The following is a 23,821-nucleotide window of genomic DNA, read 5'->3' as shown; positions in this document are numbered from 1 at the left end:
TCACCTTCCCCTCATTCTCCGTGGGTTTGGGTGGTTTTGTGTAATCGGATAAAAAACTCCGCGTTGCGGGCACAGGTGGCTGGCTATTGGGTTAAAAGTGAAAACAATTAGGTGCCATTTCTTAATGGGACGGTTTATCCCTAAAAGGCCTTGCAGAGAGGGAGATGGGGCTCCATTTTTGGTTTTTTGGAGTGAAGGGCTGCAGAACCCAGGGTTTGTGAGACTGTGACAGAGATAAGAACTGATAAACACCTGAGTCCGAGCACGAAATTCCGTCTCGCCAATTAATCCCGACCCTGGCAGAAGAAAAGAAGCAAAGAATCCACATCCAGGAACGGAGAAGCTTTGGGATCAGCAAGGCTAAAACACCCAACGGCCGACGCTTTTCCCGCTTTTTGGGTTTCACGGGATATTCCACGGGCGCTGATGGTGTCTCCCTGTCTTGCAGACCAGCATCTCCATAGGGATCCGCTACCAGGCTCTGGATGGGACGGTGGGCACCTGGAATGACAAGGAATTCCTGGAGACGCCCAGCGTGCACTCGGAGGGCGATGGGAGGTATTCCTTGGAGACCGACAGCCTCCTGTCCAGCCACCGGCATGGCTCCGATGTCTCTCCTGGGAAATCCAACCAGCAATCCACGGAGAGGAACTTCAGGAGGTAACGGGGCACGGAGATCTTGTATGTGGGATTGTGCGGGGATTGGGAGGGCTTGGATGGTTGGGAAAGGGCAGCGTCATCCCCGAGCTGCTCCAAGGGCATCTCCTGCCCTCGGAGGATCCATGGAACAGCTCCAGGTGAGGGTAGGATCCAGGTGGCCTCCAGCAGGTCCTGGTGCTCTGGGACAGAGCTGAACTTCCAGGATTGTAGCACTTGAGAGAAAGTGTCACTCCATCCTGATCCTGAGGGGATAAAAGGTCTGGATGGGGGTCAGGGCTCACTGGTGGATCCATGGAACAGCTCCAGGTGGCCTCCAGCAGATCTTGATGCTCCACCACACCCAGACGGAGCTGAACTTCCAGGATTGTAGCACATGGACAGGAAGCATCATTCCACCCTGATCCCTAGGGGATAAAAGATCTGGATGGGGGTCAGGGCTCACTGGTGGATCCATGGAACAGCTCCAGGTGAGGCTGGGATCCAGGTGGCCCTGGCAGCTCCTGGTGCTCTGGGACACCCAGACAGAGCAGGGACTTCCAGGATTGTAGCACTTGGAGAGAAAGTGTCATTCCATCCTTATCCCGAGGGGATAAAAGGTCTGGATGGGGGTCAGGGCTCACTGGTGGATCCATGGAACAGCTCCAGCTGAGGCTGGGATCCAGGTGGTCTCCAGCAGGTCCTGGTGCTCCGGGACAGAGCAGGGACTTCCAGGACTGTAGCACATGGACAGGAAGCATCATTCCATCCTTATCCCGAGGGGATAAAAGGTCTGGATGGGGGTCAAGGCTCACTGGTGGATCCATGGAACAGCTCTAGGTGGCCTCCAGCAGATCTTGATGCTCCACCACACCCAGAGAGAGCTGAACTTCCAGGATTGTAGCACATGGACAGGAAGCATCATTCCACCCTGATCCCTAGGGGATAAAAGATCTGGATGGGGGTCAGGGCTCACTGGTGGATCCATGGAACAGCTCCATGGATCCACCAGTGAGTGGATCCAACAGGTGAGCATGGGATCCAAGTGGCCTCCAGCAGGTCCTGGTGCTCCACCACACCTGGAGAGAGCTGAACTTCCAGGATTGAAGAGCTTGGAGAGAAAGTGTCATTCCATCCGGATCCAGAGGGGATGGAGGGTCTGGCTCCTGGTCAGGCCTCACTGGTGGGATTTCAGTCCAGGTGGAATCTCAAGTGTCCATGGAGCGCATGGTGCTGCTAGGATTGAGGTGGCTCCAAGGCAGCTGTTAGGGTCTCAGTCACTCCCTGGGACAAGTGGAATCCCACACCAGGTGATTCCTGCTGGGAATTCCTGAGGAATTCCAGGTGGGACACCTCCAGTTCTTCCAAGGGAAATTCCAGTTTTCCATTCATTTAGGGATCCGTAGCTTTCCTTGGGTGTCGCTGCAGGCTCCTGGGATCTGCCCCTGGATGGGAGCAATCCCAGGGACTGAACCCCGACATTCCTTGACACAAAGCTGCTGGAACCAGTTGCAATCCCAGCCCAATGGGATTGACTGGGAATGCTGCAGGTGACTCCACTGGGATGGAGTCCGAGCTGGGACCAGTTCTCCATGAGCCTAGGGATACTCAGGGCACAATCCGTGGATGGTGGTGGAGTCCGCATCCCTGGAGGTGTCCAAGGAATTCATGTGGCACTCAGTGCTCTGGGGTGGTGACAAGGTGGGGATCAGTGACACTGGAGGGATTTTCCAACTTCTGGGATTCTGTAAATCCAGGATTTGCAGCCACGAGGGGATTCATGGAATGCTAAGTGGGCTTCCACAGTTTTTGGAGTTGTGCTATCCAGAGGGGGCTTTGTCCACGGGTCCCCGCTCTGGGAGCTCTTGAATCCATTGGAAAAGGGAACAGTTGGAATAGGGGAGACATCAAAGCCCTGAAGTTGCTGGAATTCTTCAGGAATGAGATGGAGGTGGAAAGGAGACTCTTGAAGTGGGAGGGGTGGACGGTGAAGGCAGAGCTGAGTCCTGGTGTCACCCACGGCTCCCTTGGGAACACCACTTTCCCTGTCTGCTCCTCATGGATCCACCACTTCCATGGTGAGGGTTAAAGGAGGGCAATCCCTGTATTCCCAAATAATGGAATATCAGAACACTTCCGGCTGGAAAATCCCTCTGAGAGCATTGAGTCCAAACATTCCCCCAGCACTGCCAAATCCCTAGATCCACAAGGGAGCCCAGTCTGGAGCTGTGAATCCAAACAGAGCCCTGTGAGCCAGCTCCTCTTTCCATCCCATTTCCCCCAACCCCTCAGGGTTATCCCATTTTGGACCACATTCCACCTGGGATTAGCACTTTATTGTGGCCAAAAAAAGGGAAAAACAGCTTTTCCCCCCACGGATCAGGGAACAGCTCTCCAATTGCTCGCATCCCTCCACGGCAGTATGTTAACTGTGGGAACTGGGCTGAATCCAGGGAATTTTCAAGCAAATTGGAAGCACGGCATCGTTTTGTTTCCCGGCTCAGCGAGCCGGGATGAGGCTGAGACAGCAATGGATTGAAAAGGTGGATGCCGGGCAGGGAGCCAGGAATGGCGCAGCTGGAAGAGGGGGTGTCTTGGTTTGAAAAGCCAGGTAAGGAAGGCAGGAGCCTCTCCTGAAATGGAAAATGCAAACCCCCTCCCTCCGAATTATTATAATTTTGAAATTAAGGGGCTCTCGGGCAAAGATATGGGAGCAGGAATAACAGTTGTTTACCAGGAAAATTAAAAATACAAATGCAGTAGTACAAACAGACAAAACCAACCCTGCCAGGGTCAGAGCAGCCCTGGCAGCCTGTGGGTCAGGGGGGTGGCAGCAGTCCCATCCCATGGTGGCTCAGCCCTCCTGCAGTGCCAGCTGTGGCTCTGCTGGAGCAGGATCCTGGAGAAGGCTGGAGTTTTCCTCTGAAGCTCCAGGGCTGGTGGGGATGGGCCTGGGCTTCCTCTGGGAATGCAGTGGGGAAGAAAGCTGCTCCTCTGGGAATGCAGTGGGGAAGAAAACTGCTCCTCTGGGAATGCAGTGGGGAAGAAAGCTGCTCCTCTGGGAATGCAGTGGGGAAGAAAGCTGCTCCTCTGGGAATGCCGTGGGGAAGAAAGCTGCTCCTCTGGGAATGCAGTGGGGAAGAAAGCTGCTCCTCTGGGAATGCAGTGGGCAAAGGCTGCTGTGGTGCTCCCAAGGTCAGATTGTATCCAGGTAGGAATGCTTGGCTCCTCCCCCTGGGCAGAGCTTCTCCCAGTGGGATGATGGAATTTTATCAGCCATGCAGGGACACTCAGTGGCCCATGAACAGAAGATAATTAATAATTAATGGCCCATGAACAGAAGAGATCTCCTGGAGGGAGGATGGGTTGTGGAAGAGATAAAGAAAATGAACAGAACAGAACTGTTCCACCTCTGACAGATGGAAATGGAACACACACAAATCTTACGACCCAGGACAGGGATCAGGCTGGCTGGGATGGGATATCCGAGTCCTGCCTGTGCCACTGGAATTTCAGCATGAGCCAGAGCACGATGGATGCTCCATCCCTCATGGAAGTGTCCAAGGAAAAGTTGGGTGGGGTTTGGAGCAACCTGGGATATTGGAAGGTGTCCCTGCCCCTGGCAGGGGTGGCACTGGATGGGATTTAAGGTTGCTTCCCACCTAAACCAGTCTGGGATTCCAGGATTCCAGGGAATTGGAGGATGCTGCTGGGATGGCTCCGGGATGGGTTTTCCGGTTTCTCATCGGAAGAATCCTGTGGGATGCAGCTCTATGGGATTAAAGCAGCAAATTAAGCATCCAGAGAGAACTCAGAGCTCCTTCCTGAGGCTAAAGGGGCTCCAGGAGAGCTGGAATTTGGGAAAAGGCTGGAGGGCCAGGAGCTAGGGAATGGCTTCCAGTGGGAAAGGGGAGCTTGGGGTGGGATCTTGGGCAGGAATTCCTGTCTGGAGGGTGGGGAGGGTCTGGGCTGGAATTCCCAGAGGAGCTGTGGCTGCCCCATTTTAGGGAGAGTCGTGGCGTTTGCCGAGCGTGGGATGTGCAGAGCCATGTCCTGGGCGGGGGCTCCAGGTGGGATACTGGGAACAATTCCTTCATGGAAAGGGCTGCCCATCCCTGGCACAGGGAAGGGCTGGAGCCCCCATCCCTGGTGGCATTTCAAATCCCTGTGGATGTGTCCCCTGGGGACATGGATCAGGGGTGGCCTGGGCAGTGCTGGGGATGGTGGGACTCGGAGAGCTTTTCCAACTCGAAGGGCTCAGCGATTCCATGATTTTGGAATCCTGAATCCCAGCAAGGACAGGGCTGATGTTTGCGGTGTTCCCACCAGGATGGAAGAGGACGAGCTGTATTTCCACAGCGAGGATGAGCTCCTGGGAGAGGGGGATTCCCTGAGCCAGGGATCCCTGGACACGAGGTAGGGAGAGGCTCCGCAGTGCTGTGCTGCTCCGTGCCTTTTCCCGATGGATCTCCCACAGGAATTGTCCCCGAGTTCCCATTCCTGGGCTGCTGGTGGGGAGGAGAAGTGATGGAACAGCCAGAAAAGCAGCCTTGGAATGGGGTTCCGGATGGAGACCGGGATAGGGGCTGGGACACTGCTGTGCTTTTGAGGTGCCCTTCTGTCTCCATGTCCTGTTCCCAGATCCCGGGATCAGCCATTCCCATGGGAATGATCTCCCTGAGTGTGCATGGAAGTTTGTTTGCTGTGGCTTTTCTCGGAGTGACAAAAGGGTTTGGGAAGGAGCCAGAGAAAGGGAATTTCAGGTAAAATCCCAAGGATTGTCCCAAGAGGAGCTCAGCCACAGGAAGGAGCATTTTGGGAAAAGTTCCTGAATTGCTGTGGGATAAGGGATGGCAGGAAGGACGTGGAGGAGCTCACAATAACAGGATTTAACACTGGCTCTGCCTTGGACAGGGTGGAGTTGGACCAGGTGATCCCTGTGGGTCCCTTCCAATGGAAAATATCCCATCTCCATCCTATCCCAATTTCTCATCTCCATCCCATCCCAATTTCCCATTATCCACTCTCATGGATCCCATCCCATCCCATCCCATTATCCCATCATCCTATCCCATGGACCCTATCCAATTCCATGGATCCCATCCCATCCAATCCCATGGATCCCATCCCATTATCCCATCCCATTAATCCCACCCCATCCCATCCCATCCCCATCCCATTATCCCATCTTATCCCATCCCATGGATCCCATGGATCCCATCCCATTATCTCATCCTATCCCATCCCATTATCCTATCCTATCCCATCCCATTATCCCATTCCATGGACCCCATCCCATCCCATCCCATTATCCCATCCCATCCCATTATCCCACCCCATCCCATTATCACATTATCCCATCCCGCCATTTCCCTGGCTGGACCATGGATTCTGTTGGATATCAGGGCAGAGTCCAGGATCATCCCAGACCATCCATCCCAGCATTCCCAGTCAGGCTGGATCAATTCTGGCTGGGAGGGGCAAGAATTCCCCCAGCTTTTTCTCATGGAAGTCGGGGATGAGCGAGGATGAAGTTGGGAGAGGGGGATTCCCAAAGCCGAGCTGTTTAAACAAGGATTTTAGGGATAAATCCCCTATTTTAGGAATAGAGGCATCCACACAAGCAGCAGGAAGGGGATGGTGCAGGGAATACCAGAAATACAGGGAATTCCCTGGGATGGGAAAGGTTTATCCCCCATCCCAAACAATTCCCAGGTCTCAGCACCTCTGGGGGCGTCCATGGGGTTTTATCCCTGTTTTCACTGAGAATTCCTGGAGGATTTTGCTCCAAGGAATGCCTGGCTTGGGCTGTAGCAAACACATGCTGGGATTTGCCAGGAATCAAAGAAAAAAAAAAAAAAAAGTGGGAATAAAAGAAAAGAAAGGTAAGAGATTCCATATTCCAGCTTTTGGGAAGGATCCAAAGGTGCTTGGATGTGAACCGTCCTTTGGAATTCGAGGAAGGGTTTTGGTTAAAATCCCCTTGGGAACAAAAATGTCCCGGCTCCTTTGGAGGACCTTTCCTTCTCCATCACTTACAGATCCCAGATCTGGGGAAAAATTTGGATCGGAAGAATAAAAACAGGAATTTTGGTGTTTCCAGACCTGCATTTCTGACGGGAAATTCAGTGGGATGAGGAGGGCTCCTGTTGGGCCCTGTCTCAGCCTTCCTCATCCTCATTCCCAATCCCATTCCCATTGTCCTTCCTCCAGCCCAGGGATCCCTCTGGATTCCCTGTTTTCCACATGAATGGAAGGTTTGTGGGCAGAGATGGGGGGGAAAAGGGCAGTGGGATATGCAAGGAAAAGTGGGATGAACAAGGCATGGAATTCCCTGCCCCTGGAATGTCACAGGAGCAGCCCCAGGGACCATGGGCCAGGCCAGTCCACAGCCCTGGAGACAGGGAATTGTGGAACCATGGAATATTCTGGGTGGGAAGGGACCTTAAAGCTCATCCCTTTCCAATCCTGACACTTCCCTCTTTCCCAGGCTGCTCCAAACCCCAATGTCCAGCCTGGCCTTGGACGCTCCCAGGGATCCAGGGGCAGCCACAGCTTTTCTGGGAATTCCATCCCACCCCCTCCCCACCCTCCCAGGGAAGAATTCCTTCCCAAAATCCCATCTGAATCCATCCCTTGGCAGCTTAAACCCTTTCTCCCTTTTTCCTAGCGTTCCATCCCTTATCCAAAATCTGTTCCTGGGCATGGGGAGCTGGTTTCGCTTCCATCTTTTCCAATGACTAATCCCACGATCCCAGGCATTCCCTTCCCTGTTCTGCCTTTCTCCCACCCCACTCCCAGCTTGGAGCCCCTTTTCCACCTGGAGAATCCCCTGGGATTCGGGCACAGACATCCTGGAGAGGGTTGAGCCTGGAGATCCCGGACTTTGGCAGCTCTGGAAGCAGAGGAAGATCCCTCTCCGGCAGATCCAGGACAGCCTTGTCCCCTTCCCATGGAGTCGAGCATCCACATCAAGGATTTTGGGAATTCTCCTGTGGAGCTGCCAATTCCAGGGAAAGCAGATCCAGCTTCTCCTTGGCCGCTGCTGGATCCAGGCTGGTCCTTTGGGAACACAGGGAATTTTCCACCTTCACTCCCTCTTTCCCAGGGAATGTGCAACCCTCCCATGTCTGCAGACACCTCTGCTTGGGAATTTCCCAAAATTGGGGAATTTCTGTGCAATGAAGTAATCCTGCAGCTTTCCCAGGGATGGGAAGGGCTTTCCATCACTGGGATGATGGCAAGGCTTTCCAAGGGTTTCCAAGGGCTGGGAATTCCCCTTTCCTCCTTCCAGGAATCCTGGCACAGGTACAGCACCCACCCATTCCCACTTTTCCTTTGGGATTTGAGCAAATCCATCCCAAAGAAAAGGAGGGAGTGGGAAATAGAGGTCAGGTAGGAGGGAACCACTTGGAAAAGGTGGAATATTGGCCAAATATCCCCCAAAATCCAGTCTGGGACAAGCCTGGATCCTGTGGACACAACAGGAAGTGGCATGGGGAGATCCTGGGATTCCAGCCGTGCATGGAGTGCTTTGCTGTGCCGGAGTGTTCCCAAGTTTTTCCTGGTTTATAAAACAATGGAAGAGCCTTACATCACAGCTGGAATTTTTCCTCTCTCCCTGTAAATTCCCAAGCCTTGGAGACGAAGCGGAAGAAGATCAGCATTCCAGGTAAATTCCCACAGCAGATTCCCACACACCCCCCCCCCCCCCCCCCGCCTCCAGGGCTGATCCACCCACAAAATTCTGCTTTCCAAAGAAAATTCCTTAAATCCAGGATCTGCATCAAGACTTGGATATGCTAAACTCCATTTTTGTGCTTCCCTGGGGATCCCAAGTTTGGAATCTGCGCATCCCACACAGAATCCAGGGATGAAGGAGCCAGGAATGGGGGGTGGAGCCTTCCCATGTGCCACGTCCCTGGAATGGTTTTGGCTCCTTGATCCCTTGGGAACTTAAACCAAACACATCCATGAAAAAAAAATAAAATCACGGGGAAGGATCCAGAATGGGGAAACAAAGAGCTAGAAAAATCCAGCCTGGATTTAAAAAAAAAAAATCCCAGGAGACGGGAGGATGTTGGAATCAGGACAGGAGCCTTCAAAAAGCTGGACTTGTGATCCAGTGAGGAAAACAGAAAAGAACAGGAAAAATTTGATATTGGGAAGGAGCTCTTCCCTGCGAGAGTGGAGAGTGGCTGGGATGGAATTCCCAGAGAAGCTGTGGCTGCCCCTGGATCCCTGGGAGTGTCCAAGGCCGGGCTGGAGAACCTGGGGAAGTGGGGGGTGTCCCTGCCTATGGAATGGGATGAGCTTTAAAGCCCTTTCCTACCCAAACCATTCCAGGATTCTACAATTCCATGATTTATTCACCGACATAGACTCACCCTTGAATTCCCAGGGAAAGTCAAGAGGGATGGGCACTTACAGAGGCAACTCAGGAATTGCCAAAACCTCTCTGAGCCCATCTCCCAACCCCCTGCAAAGTGAGATCCCGGGAAGCACCATCCGATAGGGGCTGTCCTTGAAATATTCATGGCCAGGACAGAGCTCGGAGCCGAAAGGAATCTGCTCCCGGTGAATTATTGATGGAAGCTTTTCTTCCGTGTCCCGGCGGATCCGAGCCTTGTCTGACTGCCTGTCGCTAATTATCCCTCTGGTACCTGCTCCAAAGTTGGGATCTGTGCCAGGCATGGGAGAACTCGGGATGAAAATCCCCACAGGCTGCCCAGGGCATTCCCATCCCCATCCCCATCCCCATTCCCACTCCCATCCCCATTCCCACTCCCATCCCCATCCCCATTCCCATTCCCATTCCTATCCCCACTCATATCCCCATTCCCATGTGGATGTGGCTCTTGGGGACATGGATCAGTGCTGGGAATGGCCGGAATTTGGGATAGTGGGGAATTAATCTGTGTCTGAATAGGTAAGAAGGGTCCAAAATTCCCAAACCCATGTGGCATTTGGGCACGGATCTTTGGGATGTCACAGTGCCACCACCAGGATGAACAGGAAGTTTGGGATCTTTTCCATCCTGGGAAAAAAAGGTCCCAGTCAAGGTTTTCCATCTTTTATCCCGACCCCTCCATTAAATTTAATTAAATTACGTTAATCATTTAATGCGCCATTAAATTCCTTGGAAAAATATTGCATCCTGAGGATCTTGAAAATCAGGAAAAGGTTCAAAACAATGGAGCAGGTTCTGCTGCGAGTCCCAGGGCAGAGCTTTCAGAACCTGGGGATTTTTCCTGGATTCTGGGAATGTAAATTGCCCCCAGCCTGTCCCGGTGCAGGAGATTCCCAGATGGAGCAGGAGCAATGGATAATGCTGGAAGTGCTGGACACAGCTCCTGTTCCTCATGCCGGAAGTGCAGATCCGGCCTCCAGCTGGGTTTTTCCCAGGAATAGGGGGAGTGGAACACCCTGGGCTGGATGCACAGCTGGAATTCCCTCCCTGGAGCACCCGGGGCTTGGACACAGCCCCATCCTCCTGGGAAGGGGTGTCCCTGCTCCCTCAGGAATTCTGACACTGGGATTTGATCGGATTTTTTTCCCTCTCTTTCTTTCCGGCGCCTCATCCAGGATTAAGTTTAACGATGGATACAAGGCAGTGGCAAGGTACCAAAATGTCCTGGTGGGAGGGATCCCAGATTTTGGGGGGGGATCTGGGATTCTGGGGGATTGCTTCCATTCCAGCCCATCCCAGGCACCCACATCCTACAGATAGGTGCAGGTGCCGGCATAATCCCAGGATCTGGGATACAGGTCAGCCTCATCCTGTGCTCCCTCTGCACCGTGTCCCACATGGTGGTGCCAGGAATTATAGGGCCAGGACACAGGGAATGGCTTCCCACTGGGAAATGGAAGCTTGGGGTGGGATATCGGGAAGGAATTCCTGGCTGGGAGGGTGGGGAGGGGCTGGGCTGGAATTCCCAGAGAAGCTGTGGCTGCCCTTGGATCCCTGGAAGTGTCCAAGGCCAGGTTGGAGCACCTTGGGATAGTGGAAGGTGTTAGGATTGGAATGGGATGATCCTCAAGGTCCCCTCCCAACCAAGCCATTCCTGGGATTTGAGGATCAGCCCCTCCCCCTGTCCTGCTCCCGTGGGCTGTGTCCGGTTGGGAATGTTTGTTAATTCCTCACTTTCCTCCTCGTGGCTCCGTCTCCTCCCAACAGCGAAGACCCGGAAGATCCCAGGTACGGGACGTGGTGTCCCTGCTTCCCTTTGGGAATGGTGTGTGCATGGATGGGAGCAGTGACTGCATGGTGTTTGGATCCAGGGAAAGGGCCTTTTCTGGGATCACCCACCCCTGGGATTCTCTCTGTCCTTCCTAATCCCAGCAGAGACAAATCTCCTTCCAGTCAGGGACTTCTGCAGGGGCCCCCAGAGTCACGTTTGTCTCTATTCCAAGCAATCCATCCTTCCTTCCATCCGTTCCTTTATCAATTCCTTCCTTCTTTCCATTCCTCCATCCATCCCATTCCATCCATTCCTTCACCTATTCCTTCCATCCATCATCCATCCATCCATCCATCCATCATCCATCCATCCATCCATCCATCCATCCATCATCCATCCATCCATCATCCATCCATCCATCCATCCATGTCCATCTATCATCCATCCATCCATCCATCCATCCATCCATCCATCCATCCATCCATCCATCCTCCATCCATCATCCATCCATCCATCCATCCATCCATCATCCATCCATCCATCATCCATCATCCATCCATCCATCATCCATGTCCATCTATCATCCATCCATCATCCATCCATCTCATCCATGTCCATCTATCATCCATCCATCCATCCATCCATCCATCCATCCATGCCTCATCCCAGCCACTCTAGAGCTGTCCTACCTCTGTTCCCATTCCCGAGGATCCTTGGGAGTCCCGGGCACAGGGAGCTCTCCCTCTGGGACCCTCCTGGATTGGCTTTGTTGGATTGCTCCATGCATGTGGATGAGTCTGGGGGGAGAAGGTGGATCAGAGACCATCCCTGGATCACAACTCATGGAATCGCTCCTTCGGATTGCAGATCCAAGGCCAAAGGGAAAGAGAAAAAACACCTGGTGTTGCCGTTCAGGTATCCCGATTCCCTGATCCCCGATTCCCAGGGGCACCCTCCAGCTCTGGGCTCCAGCCCCTGGCAGCAGAATCCCCTGGGAACAGCAGGGCAGGACCGTGTGTCCGTTTTCCCAAGGAAAGTGCTCCAAACCGAGTTGTTTGAGGGATAAAATGGGAATTCCCCATCTGTGCCCAGGCTGGGACTGTCCGTGGTCACCTTTGGCAGGAGACTTGGACTGGAAGGGCCCAGGGAAAAGGAAAGGAGGGAGAAAGAGGAATTTTAGGGATTGGCTGCTCCACCAGGCCCTTGGGAAAGGATCCTGGATCCCTCAGGAAGCGCTGTCACCCACCCAGATCCGAGTGCCGGGAATGCAGTGGATGCAGGAATCAGGAGAGGATAGAGATGCAGGAAACACTTGGCGAAGGAGGAGGGAAACAGAGGAAAAAGAGGGAAACGCTTGGAATGCGCTGTGTTCCTGCATCCCTCACCCAGGGCATGATTTCCCTCCAGGAAGAGGGAAAGGACACAGGATCTGCACCTCCCTGACTCCTCTCCCAAGGATGGATCCCAGGGATGGGACATTCCAGAACTTCTTCCCACCCCAGGATGGGACATTCCCTACCCTCTGCCCACCCCAGGATGGATCCCATCCTGACTCCAGGGAATATTCCAGCACCTCTGCCCACCCAGGGATGGGACATTCCCGACCCTCTGCCCACCCCAGGATGGATCCCACCCTGACTCCAGAGAACGTTCCAGCCCCTCTGCCCACCCAGGGATAGACGCTCAGGGATGGGACATTCCAGAACTTCTTCCCACCCCAGGATGGGACATTCCCTACCCTCTGCCCACCCCAGGATGGATCCCATCCTGACTCCAGGGAACATTCCAGCCCCTCTGCCCAACCAGGGATGGGACATTCCCGACCCTCTTCCCACCCCAGGATGGGACATTCCCTACCCTCTGCCCACCCCAGGATGGATCCCATCCTGACTCCAGGGAACATTCCAGCCCCTCTGCCCAACCAGGGATGGGACATTCCCGACCCTCTTCCCATCCAGGAGTGGGACATTCCCAACCCTCTGCCCACCCCAGGATGGGTCCCATCCTGACTCCAGAGAATGTTCCAGCCCCTCTGCCCACCCAGGGATAGACCCTCAGGGATGGGACATTCCAGAACTTCTTCCCACCCCAGGATGGGACATTCCCGAACCTCTGCCCACCCAGGGATGGATCCTCAGGGATGGAACATTCCCGAACCTCTGCCCGCCCAGGGATGGATCCTCAGGGATGGAACATTCCCGAACCTCTTCCCATCCAGGAGTGGGACATTCCCGAACCTCTGCCCACCCCAGGATGGATCCCATCCTGACTCCAGGGAACATTCCAGGCCCTCTGCCCACCCAGGGATGGGACATTCCCGACCCTCTGCCCACCCAGGGTTGGATTCTCAGGGATGGGACATTCCAGACCCAGGGAATAGGACAGCCCACCCCGGGATGGGACATTCCCGACCCTCTGCCCACCCCAGGATGGATCCCATCCTGACTCCAGGGAACATTCCAGCCCCTCTGCCCACCCAGGGATGGGACATTCCCGACCCTCTGCCCACCCCAGGATGGATCCCATCCTGACTCCAGGGAACATTCCAGCCCCTCTGCCCACCCCGGGATGGGACATTCCCGACCCTCTGCCCACCCCAGGATGGATCCCATCCTGACTCCAGGGAACATTCCAGCCCCTCTGCCCACCCAGGGATGGGACATTCCCGACCCTCTGCCCACCCCAGGATGGATCCCATCCTGACTCCAGGGAACATTCCAGCCCCTCTGCCCACCCAGGGCAGTTTGGATGGGGAAGGGAAGGAGGGAAGGATCCCACCCAGTGAGATCAGCGGGATGCGATCCCACAGCGATCCTGCCCATCTCCAGTGTGTCCAGCAGGACCTGGACCAGATCCCTGAGCTCCAGGAGGAGGCCTGGAATGGTTTAATTCCTCTCCTGGCAGCTTTTCCAACGCCGGGCTGGGGTTTGGTGCTCCCAGGAGGAGCTCAGCTGGCAGAGGAATTAATTTTCCCCCACTCTGCTCCTACAGCAGAAGTCGGGACAGGGAAGAAACGGGAATTCTTGGATCAGATCAGGCTGATCCCTGCTCGTGCTGCTCTTCCCAGTTTCCCTCCCGTGTCCCATTTTATGCTGGAGCTCCTTTGAAATTCTCCCAAAACTCAAAATCCAGCAACACTTCACCATTTAATTTTTTTCCTGGATGGTTTTCCAGCAGCTCGGGCACAAGGAGCTGGAATTTCAGGCTCTGGAATCTGTCCCTTGCCCCCAGCCCCGTGGAGGAGCCGATGTAATTAACTCCAGCCTCCTTAATTACTTCCCGAGCTGCTTAATTGCTTTCTCCTCCCTAATTGCCGCAGGACAATGAGGGCGATTAACGGGGGGGAGAGAAACGGGGAGAGAAGCGGGAGCGGGGAGGAAAACAGGGGAGGAAAACAGGGAAGGAGGGCCCGGAAGGAAAATGGGGAGAAAAATAGGGAAGAAGGACCGGGGAGGAAATCAGGGAGGAAAATAAATAGGGAGGAAGGACTGGAGAGAAAAATAGGGAGGAAAACGGGATAGAAGGACCGGGGAGGAAAAAGGGGAGAAAAATAGGGAGGAAAACAAGGAAGCAGGACCTGTGAGGAAAACAGAAAGGAAAACAGGGAGGAAAAGAAGGAAGCAGGGCCGGGGAGGAAAACAGAGAGGAAAATAGGGAGGAAAACCGAGAGAAGCATGATCTGAGAGGAAAACAGAGAACAGCACCAGGGAGGAAAAAGAGAAGGAAAATGGGGAGGAAAGTAGAGAGGAAAACAAACAGGGAAGAAGGACCGGGGAGGAAATCAGGGAGGAAAATAAATGGGGAAGAAGGACTAGGGAGAAAAATAGGGAGGAAAACAGGGAAGCAGAACTCAGGAGGAAAAGTGGGAGGAAAAGAGAGAAGCAGGACCGGGGAGGAAATCAGGGAGGAAAATGGAGAGAAGCAGGATCTGAGAGGAAAACAGAGAACAGGACCAGGGGAGGAAAAAGAGGAGGAAAACTGGGAAGAAGGACCCAGGGAGGAAAACAGGGAAGTAGGAGCTGCAGAGAGAAATATGGGAGAGAAGCAAACCCGAAGCCAGGGAGCAGAGCAGGATCTCAGAGGGAAAAGGGAAGGAAAGGATTGATGTTTCCCATGTGGACTCGGGGCAGGAATGCGTAATTCCAGATCCAGCCCGTTCCCTAGACGGGGGATATGGATGCATTAGGATAAGGAAAACCATCCCACTCTCCAGAAAGAAGAAGCCTTGTCCCCTGCCTAGGAGTGTCCCAAACCCGGGAATGGAATCAGGAATCCCGCATGTCCTGCACAGTGGTGCTGCATTAACGGGCCCAAACACAAATCCAGGGAATGTCCCTCGCTTCCAGCTCCAGTGCTGGGAGTTGGGGTATCCTAAGCCATGCAGGGATGCGTCCCACCTACATTTTAAACTGCGAGAGAGGAAGTTTGGATGGGATATTGGGAAGGAATTCTTCCCTGTGAGGGTGAGGAGGGGCTGGGATGGAATTCCCAGGGCAGCTGTGGCTGCCCTTGGATCCCTGGGAATGTCCAAGTTCAGGTTGGACACTGGGGTTTGGAGCAGCCTGGGATAGTGGAAGGTGTCTCTGCCCGTGGCAGGGGTGGGATTAGGGATCCTAAAGCTCCTTCCCACCCAAAGCATTCCATGATTCCCTGATTCCCCAGTGCACTGAAGTTTGTTTGCCTTTTATTCCCTCGATATTCCACCACCAGCTCCAGCAAAGGCAAGGAGAAGACCAAGGAGCACAAGTAGGTTTGATCTCCCTGCTCCTCCTCCTCCTCCCCATTCCCACTTTTCCCAGCTGATCCAGTTGGTTTGCCCTCCATCCTCCTCCTCATTCCCACTTTTCCCATCTTATCCAGCTGGTTTGCTCTCCATCCTCCTCCTCCCCGTTCCCACTTTTCCCAGCTGATCCAGTCAGTTTGCTCTCCATCCTTCTCCTCCTCATTCCCACTTTTCCACCTGATCCGGTTGGTTTGCTCTCCATCCTCCTCCTCGTCTCCATTCCCACTTTTCCCAGCTGATCCAGTCAGTTTGCTCTCCATCCTCCTCCTCCTCTTCATTCCCACTTTTCCCAGCTGATCCAGTCAGTTTGCTCTCCATCCTCCTCCTCCTCCTCTTCATTCCCACTTTTCCCAGCTGATCCAGTTGGTTTGCTCTCCATCCTCCTCCTTCTTCTCTTCATTCCCACTTTTCCACCTGATCCAGTTGCTGCACTCTCCCTTCCTCTAAAGCCAGACCTGTCCACCCTGGAAAAACTTGGCTCTCTTGGATGTGTGGCTCCAGATTTGGGAGCCTGCAGGGAATATTTATCCAAAAAAAACCCCCAAGGAATATTTATCAGGCAAAATCTTTGGAGCCTGGCAGTGTCTGAAGGGAATTGGGAGGCCTTGAGGGATCCATAGGGATTGGATGGAGGGAGTTTCCCAGGCTGGACATGAACAGGGCTGGAGATGCCTGGGTGGAGAGAGGACTTAGATCCAGCTTTTCTTTGGATATCAGGAAAAGGTTCTTCCCCCAGAGCTGGCTGGGCACTGGAACAGCTCCCCAGGGAATGCTGACATTCCCAAGGCCACCAGAGCTCCAGGAGCGCTGGGACAGGGACAGGGTGAGACTGCTGGGGTGTCCTGGGAAGGAGTTGGATCCATGATCCCGGTGGGTCCCTTCCCACTTGGGAATTCCATGATCCGACAGCTCCTGTGCCCACATTAGGCTGCCAGGTTTCTTCAGCTCCTGCCTTCCTTTTATTCCCAATAATTTTCATGGATACCAGATCGGGCTGCTGCCCCAAAAACCAGAGATCCTCCAGCTCTGCCCGAGCAGCTTGGCTCAAATTTAAACTCAGCTCCAGGGAATGATCCGGAATCAGCCCCGGGGACTTCTCCATCCGGGAGGTATCTCCTGGCTCCTATTCCTTGTTTTGTGGTTTAGGGATCAATTCACGGCACATCCCATGGATGGATCCCCCCCAAATAATGGGATGAAGCAGGAGGCGGAGATGAGGTGGAGAAGGAGGAAAATGTCCTCAAAGAGAGGGCAGAGTCAGGAAAAACGGGGAGAGATCTCCCAGCTCTGGTCCTTCCTCTGGGAAGAGGAACACAGGGATCGAGAGTTGGGATCTTCCCAAGGGTGTAGGATGGACCCGGCAGTGGGATCTGTCCTCTGGAAGAATTCCTGACGGGTGGAATTCCTGCAAGGAAATGAGCCATGGGAATGCTGTTCCCTGCTCCCAACTCCCAGTAAAGGGCAGTGATTAAAATGTCCTTTTATCCATGGATAATTCACCAGTAACGGGATCTTCAGCTGGAAGCTGGCCAGGAGGGAGGCTGCTCCCAGCTCCCAGAATCCCTGTGGATTCTGGAGATCCCCACGGGCGACATCCTAAAGGACAAAGCCAAGAGGAGCAGCAGGAGGGTTTGTGGAACTGGACATGATCCGTGCTCAGTCCCATATTAAACCCAAGAAAATCCATGGGAAGAGCACTTCCAGAGGCTGAGTGGAGTCTCCGGTGTCTAACATGGATTTAAACTTCGTTGGAAGTTCTTTCTGATTTGGGATCAGCATCAGGATGTTCCATCCTCCACCCCAATCTTGCCGGAACCCAGGCTGGGATGTGATGGAGCAGCAGCGGCTTCTCCGGAGCCTCGTTTCTTCAGGAAAGCGGGAGAAGGGCGGGTGATGGCCCAGGAGGGCTCTCGGCGCCGTGGCGGCAGCTCAGGTTCCGCAGGTGCGCGGATCCTCATGGAATATTCATGCGGAGACGGTGTCAGCTCTCCGCCAGCCCCGGCGTCCCACCGGCGCCATCGGGAGCGTGGCGGGAGGATCGAGAAGATCCCACAAAAACCCCGTTGTGCCCACGGAGGAGACTTGGAGGGATCCCTCATCCCCGCTCCGTCCCCTCCGGCACTGGGATGGACGTCCCACCATAGAGACTCCGCCATTCCCGGCTCGGCTCTTCCAGAACCTTCTCCTGCAGGGCCGGGTGAAGGTAGAAGCCGGGATGGGAAGGGGGAGGCGTTTGGGATTGGGCAGGGCTCACCCAGCTTGGGAAAGGGACGGGTGGGGATCGGGAAGGGGTTGGGGATCGGGATGAGCCACTGGGAAGCTGCTCCGGAACTTTTGGGATGGCTCCGTCTTCATCCTCATCCTGCTTCCTCCCTTCTTCCCAGCACCTGCCGAGTGCTGCCAAAATCCACCAAAATCCACCAAAATCCATCAAAATCTACCACTTCAGAATTAATTTCTTTGTCTCTTTTTTTCTCTTATTCCTTTTTCCCTCCATTTTTCCTAATTTTTTTTCCTTTTTCCTCCCCTTATTTTTCCTGGTGATTTTCCCTGTTTGTTTGGAATTTTTTTCCTGCTTTGTGCTCAGCGTTTGTTGTTCTTTTTTTTTTTTTAATCCCAACAGTTTTCTTTCCCAACATTTTTTCTTTTCTCTATTTTTTGCCATTTTTTTTCCCCCTGCTGATTCCTCCTGGGGTTTCTTTCCCAAATTTTTCTGTGTATTTTTCTGTTTTTTGTTTATTTTTCTACTTTCCCCCTGTTCTTCCCTCAAGGTTCCCCCTCCCCCCATTTTATTTTCCCTCTGGTTTTTTTTCCCATCTTTTTTCATTTCCCCCCTTTTTTTTTTTTATTTTTTCCCCCTGCTTACACCTCCTAGGATTTTTTCCTAAATTTTTCTGTGTTTTTTTCCCTTTTTCTTTTCTATTCCCACCCCTCATTCCCCCACCCCCATTTTTCCCTGTTTTTTCCCCTCCATTTTTCCCTCCCTATTTTCCTTCACAGTCCCCCTCATTCCCCCCCGTTTTTCTTCCCTATTTTCGCCTCCACTTTTTCATTTTCCTTCTTTCTTTTTCCTTTTTCCTCATTTTACCTTTTTGCCTTTTTTTCCCCTTTCCCCGCTTTTCTTTATTTCCCCTTTTTCCTTTTTGTTGCTTTTCCCAATTTTTCTCTGTTTTCCCTTTTCCCTCTTTTTCCCCCTCTTTTTTTCCCCTTTTTTTCCTTTCCTTTTTTCCCCCTTCCCCCAGCACCCTCCAAACTCTCTCATTCCCTGCTCATTGCCCTTCCCAAGTCTCCATTCCCTCCTGGGCACGGACACATCACCTGGAGCCCTGTTCCATATTTTTTTTTTTTTCTGGATTTTTCCCTCCGATCCACCTCACCCTATGGATGTCCCAGAGGCTTTTCCCCATCTCCAGCTCCTTTAGGAGCGTACGGAGCCGCTGATCCCAATTCCTTCCCCGCGTCCCCGCTCCAGGAGGGGCTGGAGGGGTGATCCCAGCTCCCACGCAGGTCTCTCAGGAAGGTTTTGGGATGGTGATGCTGGGATGGGTCCCAGCCCACATTCCTTGGATCAGGTGCTTAATCCCAGTTTTATTTCCACGCATCACCCCAAAACCACCATCGTCGTTTTACTGGCAGGAACATCTGAGGGATCCGAATCCTTGGTGTCCGTGGATTTGGCGGCTGGGAGAGGACCCTGATGGGATTTTCCCTGCAGAGTCCATCACCAGCTGCTCCTCACTTTGCTTTTCCTTCCCAAGGAACCTCAGAAATTCCCGGGACAGGGATTTTTATCCCTGAGCATCCACGAGCAAATGGCAGCTCTGGGGCTGGAGGGATTTTTTTTTATCTCTCCATTTTTGAGAATTTCATGGAAAAGAAAGGAATGTAATCCTCCAGCTGGGAGGCGTGGCTGGAAGGGCAGAGAATGGTCTGGGAGCAGAATTCCAGAGCCTGAGCCGCAATTCCAACATTTCCTCATTAAATAAATTAGTTTGAAAACAGCTCCAAAGGGTCCCATCCCTTGGTGGGATTAAAGACACGGAATCCTCATCCTTTTCTCCTCTGATCCATGGAAAAAGTGGAGCATCCTGGGAATAAATCACAGCTCCCAGAGGCCGGAGCGCTGCTTTAGTCCCAGGTTTAGATAGTTCCTGGATCTTATCCTAGTGGGATTCCTCTCCCTCAGATATGTTATTTTCCCATTCTCCTCAATTTTCTTCCCGCTTGCTCCGGCTCTCTCTGTGGCCTGGAGACCTCTGGGGGTGATGTCCAACCAGGACTCAATTCCAGGGTTTCTTTGGCCTTGGGGAAAATTCCCAAGGGTAAAACTTGACTGTTTGTCCCATCCAGAGGTGGGACTGGGAATTCTCGCAGGTTCCATGTGGTTTCCTTGTGGGCAGAACATCCCAATCCTGCAGAATCCAGGAGCTCTGGATCCCCTGGATCCCCTGGCCTGGCTGGAGGTGAGGTCCTGGCTGGAGGTGAGGCTCTGGTTGGAGGTGAGGTCCTGGCTGGAGGTGAGATGAGGTCCAGGCTGGAGATGAGATAAGGTCCAGGCTGGAGGTGATGCGAGGTTAGGGCTGGAGGTGACATGAGGTTAGGGCTGGAGGTGAGGTGAGGTCCTGGCTGGAGGTGAGGTCCAAGCAGGAGGTGATAAAAGGTCCAGCCTGGAGGTGAGATGAGGTCCAAGCAGGAGGTGAGGTCCTGGCCGGAGGTGAGGTCCACGCTGGACGTGAGGTCCCAGCTGAAAATGGTGTACATTTTGGAGGTGAGGTCCAAGCAGGAGGTGATGAAAGGTCCAGCCTGGAGGTGAGGTCCCAGTTGGAGGTGAGGTCCAGACTGGTGGTGAGGTTCACCTTGGAGGTGAGGTCCAGGCTGGAGGTGAGGTCCAGGCTGGAGGTGAGGTCCAGACTGGTGGTGAGGTTCACCTTGGAGGTGAAGTCCAGGCTGGAGGTGAGGTCCAGGCTGGAGGTGAGGTCCAGGCTGGAGGTGAAGTCCAGGCTGGAGGTGAGGTTCACCTTGGAGGTGAGGTTCACCTTGGAGGTGAGGTTCCAGTTTGGAGGTGAGGTCCAGTTTGGAGGTGAGATCCCACTTGGAGGTGAGGTCCAGACTGGTGGCGAGGTCCCAGTTTGGAGGTGAGGTCCAGGCTGGAGGTGAGGTCCCAGTTTGGAGGTGAGGTCCCAGTTTGGAGGTGAGGTCCAGGCTGGAGGTGAGGTCCAGGCTGGAGGTGAGGTCCAGACTGGTGGCGAGGTCCCAGTTTGGAGGTGAGGTCCAGGCTGGAGGTGAGGTCCAGGCTGGAGGTGAGGTCCAGGCTGGAGGTGAGGTCCAGACTGGTGGCGAGGTCCCAGGCTGGAGGTGAGGTCCAGGCTGGAGGTGAGGTCCAGGCTGGAGGTGAGGTCCCAGGCTGGAGGTGAGGTCCAGGCTGGAGGTGAGGTCCCAGGCTGGAGGTGAGGTCCCAGGCTGGAGGTGAGGTCCAGGCTGGAGGTGAGGTCCAGGCTGGAGGTGAGGTCCAGACTGGTGGCGAGGTCCCAGTTTGGAGGTGAGGTCCAGGCTGGAGGTGAGGTCCAGTTTGGAGGTGAGGTCCCAGTTTGGAGGTGAGGTCCAGGCTGGAGGTGAGGTCCAGGCTGGAGGTGAGGTCCAGACTGGTGGCGAGGTCCCAGTTTGGAGGTGAGGTCCAGGCTGGAGGTGAGGTCCAGTTTGGAGGTGAGGTCCAGGCTGGAGGTGAGGTCCAGGCTGGAGGTGAGGCTCTGGTTGGAGGTGAGGTCCTGGCTGGAGGTGAGATGAGGTCCAGGCTGGAGATGAGATAAGGTCCAGGCTGGAGGTGATGCGAGGTTAGGGCTGGAGGTGACATGAGGTTAGGGCTGGAGGTGAGGTGAGGTCCTGGCTGGAGGTGAGGTCCAAGCAGGAGGTGATAAAAGGTCCAGCCTGGAGGTGAGATGAGGTCCAAGCAGGAGGTGAGGTCCTGGCCGGAGGTGAGGTCCACGCTGGACGTGAGGTCCCAGCTGAAAATGGTGTACATTTTGGAGGTGAGGTCCAAGCAGGAGGTGATGAAAGGTCCAGCCTGGAGGTGAGGTCCCAGTTGGAGGTGAGGTCCAGACTGGTGGTGAGGTTCACCTTGGAGGTGAGGTCCAGGCTGGAGGTGAGGTCCAGGCTGGAGGTGAGGTCCAGACTGGTGGTGAGGTTCACCTTGGAGGTGAGGTCCAGGCTGGAGGTGAGGTCCAGGCTGGAGGTGAAGTCCAGGCTGGAGGTGAGGTTCACCTTGGAGTTGAGGTCCAGGCTGGAGGTGAGGTCCAGGCTGGAGGTGAGGTCCAGGCTGGAGGTGAAGTCCAGGCTGGAGGTGAGGTTCACCTTGGAGGTGAGGTTCACCTTGGAGGTGAGGTTCCAGTTTGGAGGTGAGGTCCAGTTGGGAGGTGAGATCCCACTTGGAGGTGAGGTCCAGACTGGTGGCGAGGTCCCAGTTTGGAGGTGAGGTCCAGGCTGGAGGTGAGGTCCCAGTTTGGAGGTGAAGTCCAGGCTGGAGGTGAGGTTCACCTTGGAGTTGAGGTCCAGGCTGGAGGTGAGGTCCAGGCTGGAGGTGAGGTCCAGGCTGGAGGTGAAGTCCAGGCTGGAGGTGAGGTTCACCTTGGAGGTGAGGTTCACCTTGGAGGTGAGGTTCCAGTTTGGAGGTGAGGTCCAGTTTGGAGGTGAGATCCCACTTGGAGGTGAGGTCCAGACTGGTGGCGAGGTCCCAGTTTGGAGGTGAGGTCCAGGCTGGAGGTGAGGTCCCAGTTTGGAGGTGAGGTCCCAGTTTGGAGGTGAGGTCCAGGCTGGAGGTGAGGTCCAGGCTGGAGGTGAGGTCCAGACTGGTGGCGAGGTCCCAGTTTGGAGGTGAGGTCCCAGTTTGGAGGTGAGGTCCAGGCTGGAGGTGAGGTCCAGTTTGGAGGTGAGGTCCAGGCTGGAGGTGAGGTCCAGGCTGGAGGTGAGGTCCAGTTTGGAGGTGAGGAGCTGGCTGGAGGTGAGGTCCCAGGCTGGAGGTGAGGTCCCAGGCTGGAGGTGAGGTCCCAGGCTGGAGGTGAGGTCCAGGCTGGAGGTGAGGTCCAGGCTGGAGGTGAGGTCCCAGTTTGGCGGTGAGGTCCAGGCTGGAGGTGAGGTCCAGGCTGGAGGTGAGGTCCAGGCTGGAGGTGAGGTCCAGGCTGGAGGTGAGGTTCACCTTGGAGGTGAGGAGCTGGCTGGAGGTGAGGTCCAGGCTGGAGGTGAGGTCCAGTTTGGAGGTGAGGAGCTGGCTGGAGGTCCAGCCTGCAGGTGGGGTGTGATCCTGACCAGAGCTGAGATCCCCTGTTCCTTCCAAGAACATCTCCAGCAAACCTGCGCAGGTTCCTCCACTTCCAGTCATGGGAATTCTCCAGAAACATTCCCCTTTCACGGGTGTCTGAATTTTGGGGTATCTGAATTTTGCGGGTATCTGATTTTTGGGGTGTTTAAATTTTAGAGTGTCTGAATTTTGGGGTGTCTGAATTTTTGGGGTATCTGAATTTTTGGGGTGTTTGAATTTTAGGGTGTCTGAATTTTTGGGGTTCTTGAATTTTGGGTTATTTGAATTTTTGGGGTGTCTGAATTTTTGGGGTGTCCGAATCTTTGGAGTGCTTGAATTTTTGGGGTGTCTGAATTTTGGGGTATTTGAATTTTTGGGGTGTCCGAATTTTTGGAGTGCTTGAATTTTTGGGGTGTTTGAATTTTGTGGTATTTGAATTTTTGGGGTGTCTGAATTTTGGGGTATTTGAATTTGTGGGGTGTCTGAATTTTTGGGGTGTCCGAATTTTTGGAGTGCTTGAATTTTTGGGGTGTTTGAATTTTAGAGTGTCTGAATTTTGGGGTATCTAAATTTTTGGGGTGTCTGAATTTTCGGGGTGCTTGAATTTTGGGGTATTTGAATTTTTTGGGTGTCTGAATTTTCGGGGTGCTTGAATTTTGGGGTATTTGAATTTTTTGGGTGTCTGAATTTTTGGGTGTCTGAATTTTGGGGTGCCAGAATTTTTGGGGTATCTAAATTTTTGGGGTGTCTGAATTTTTTGGGCTGTCTGAATTTTTGGGCTGTATGAATTTGGGGGTATTTAAATTTTTGGGTGTCTGAATTTGGGTACTTGAATTTTTGGGGTGTCTGAATTTTTGGGGTGTCTGAATTTTGATGAGTCTGAATTTTGGGGTATTTTAATTTTTGGGGTGCCTGAATGTTTGGGGTCTA

The 23,821-nt window shown here is 53.8% G+C and overlaps 1 protein-coding gene across 3 annotated transcripts in view; it reads left to right on the top strand.

Annotated features, from left to right (window-relative positions):
• The window catches only part of OTOF (otoferlin), a 126,010-nt gene that overhangs the window by 23,567 nt on the left and 78,622 nt on the right, over window positions 1–23,821 (top strand). For 2 of the 3 annotated variants that reach the window (XM_068183090.1, XM_068183089.1), the window contains exon 5: window positions 449–660. In XM_068183090.1, coding sequence (XP_068039191.1) covers window positions 449–660 — 212 coding nt within the window. Of the gene's footprint in view, window positions 1–448; window positions 661–4,965; window positions 5,053–8,272; window positions 8,309–10,221; window positions 10,258–10,813; window positions 10,835–11,684; window positions 11,733–15,533; window positions 15,564–23,821 lie in introns of all 3 variants that reach the window. The other variant, XM_068183092.1, reaches the window with a different exon arrangement.

This window comes from Anomalospiza imberbis, chromosome 3 (genome assembly GCF_031753505.1).
Source record: "Anomalospiza imberbis isolate Cuckoo-Finch-1a 21T00152 chromosome 3, ASM3175350v1, whole genome shotgun sequence".
NCBI lineage: Eukaryota > Metazoa > Chordata > Aves > Passeriformes > Viduidae > Anomalospiza > Anomalospiza imberbis.
This window is presented reverse-complemented; position numbering and strand designations above follow the sequence as displayed.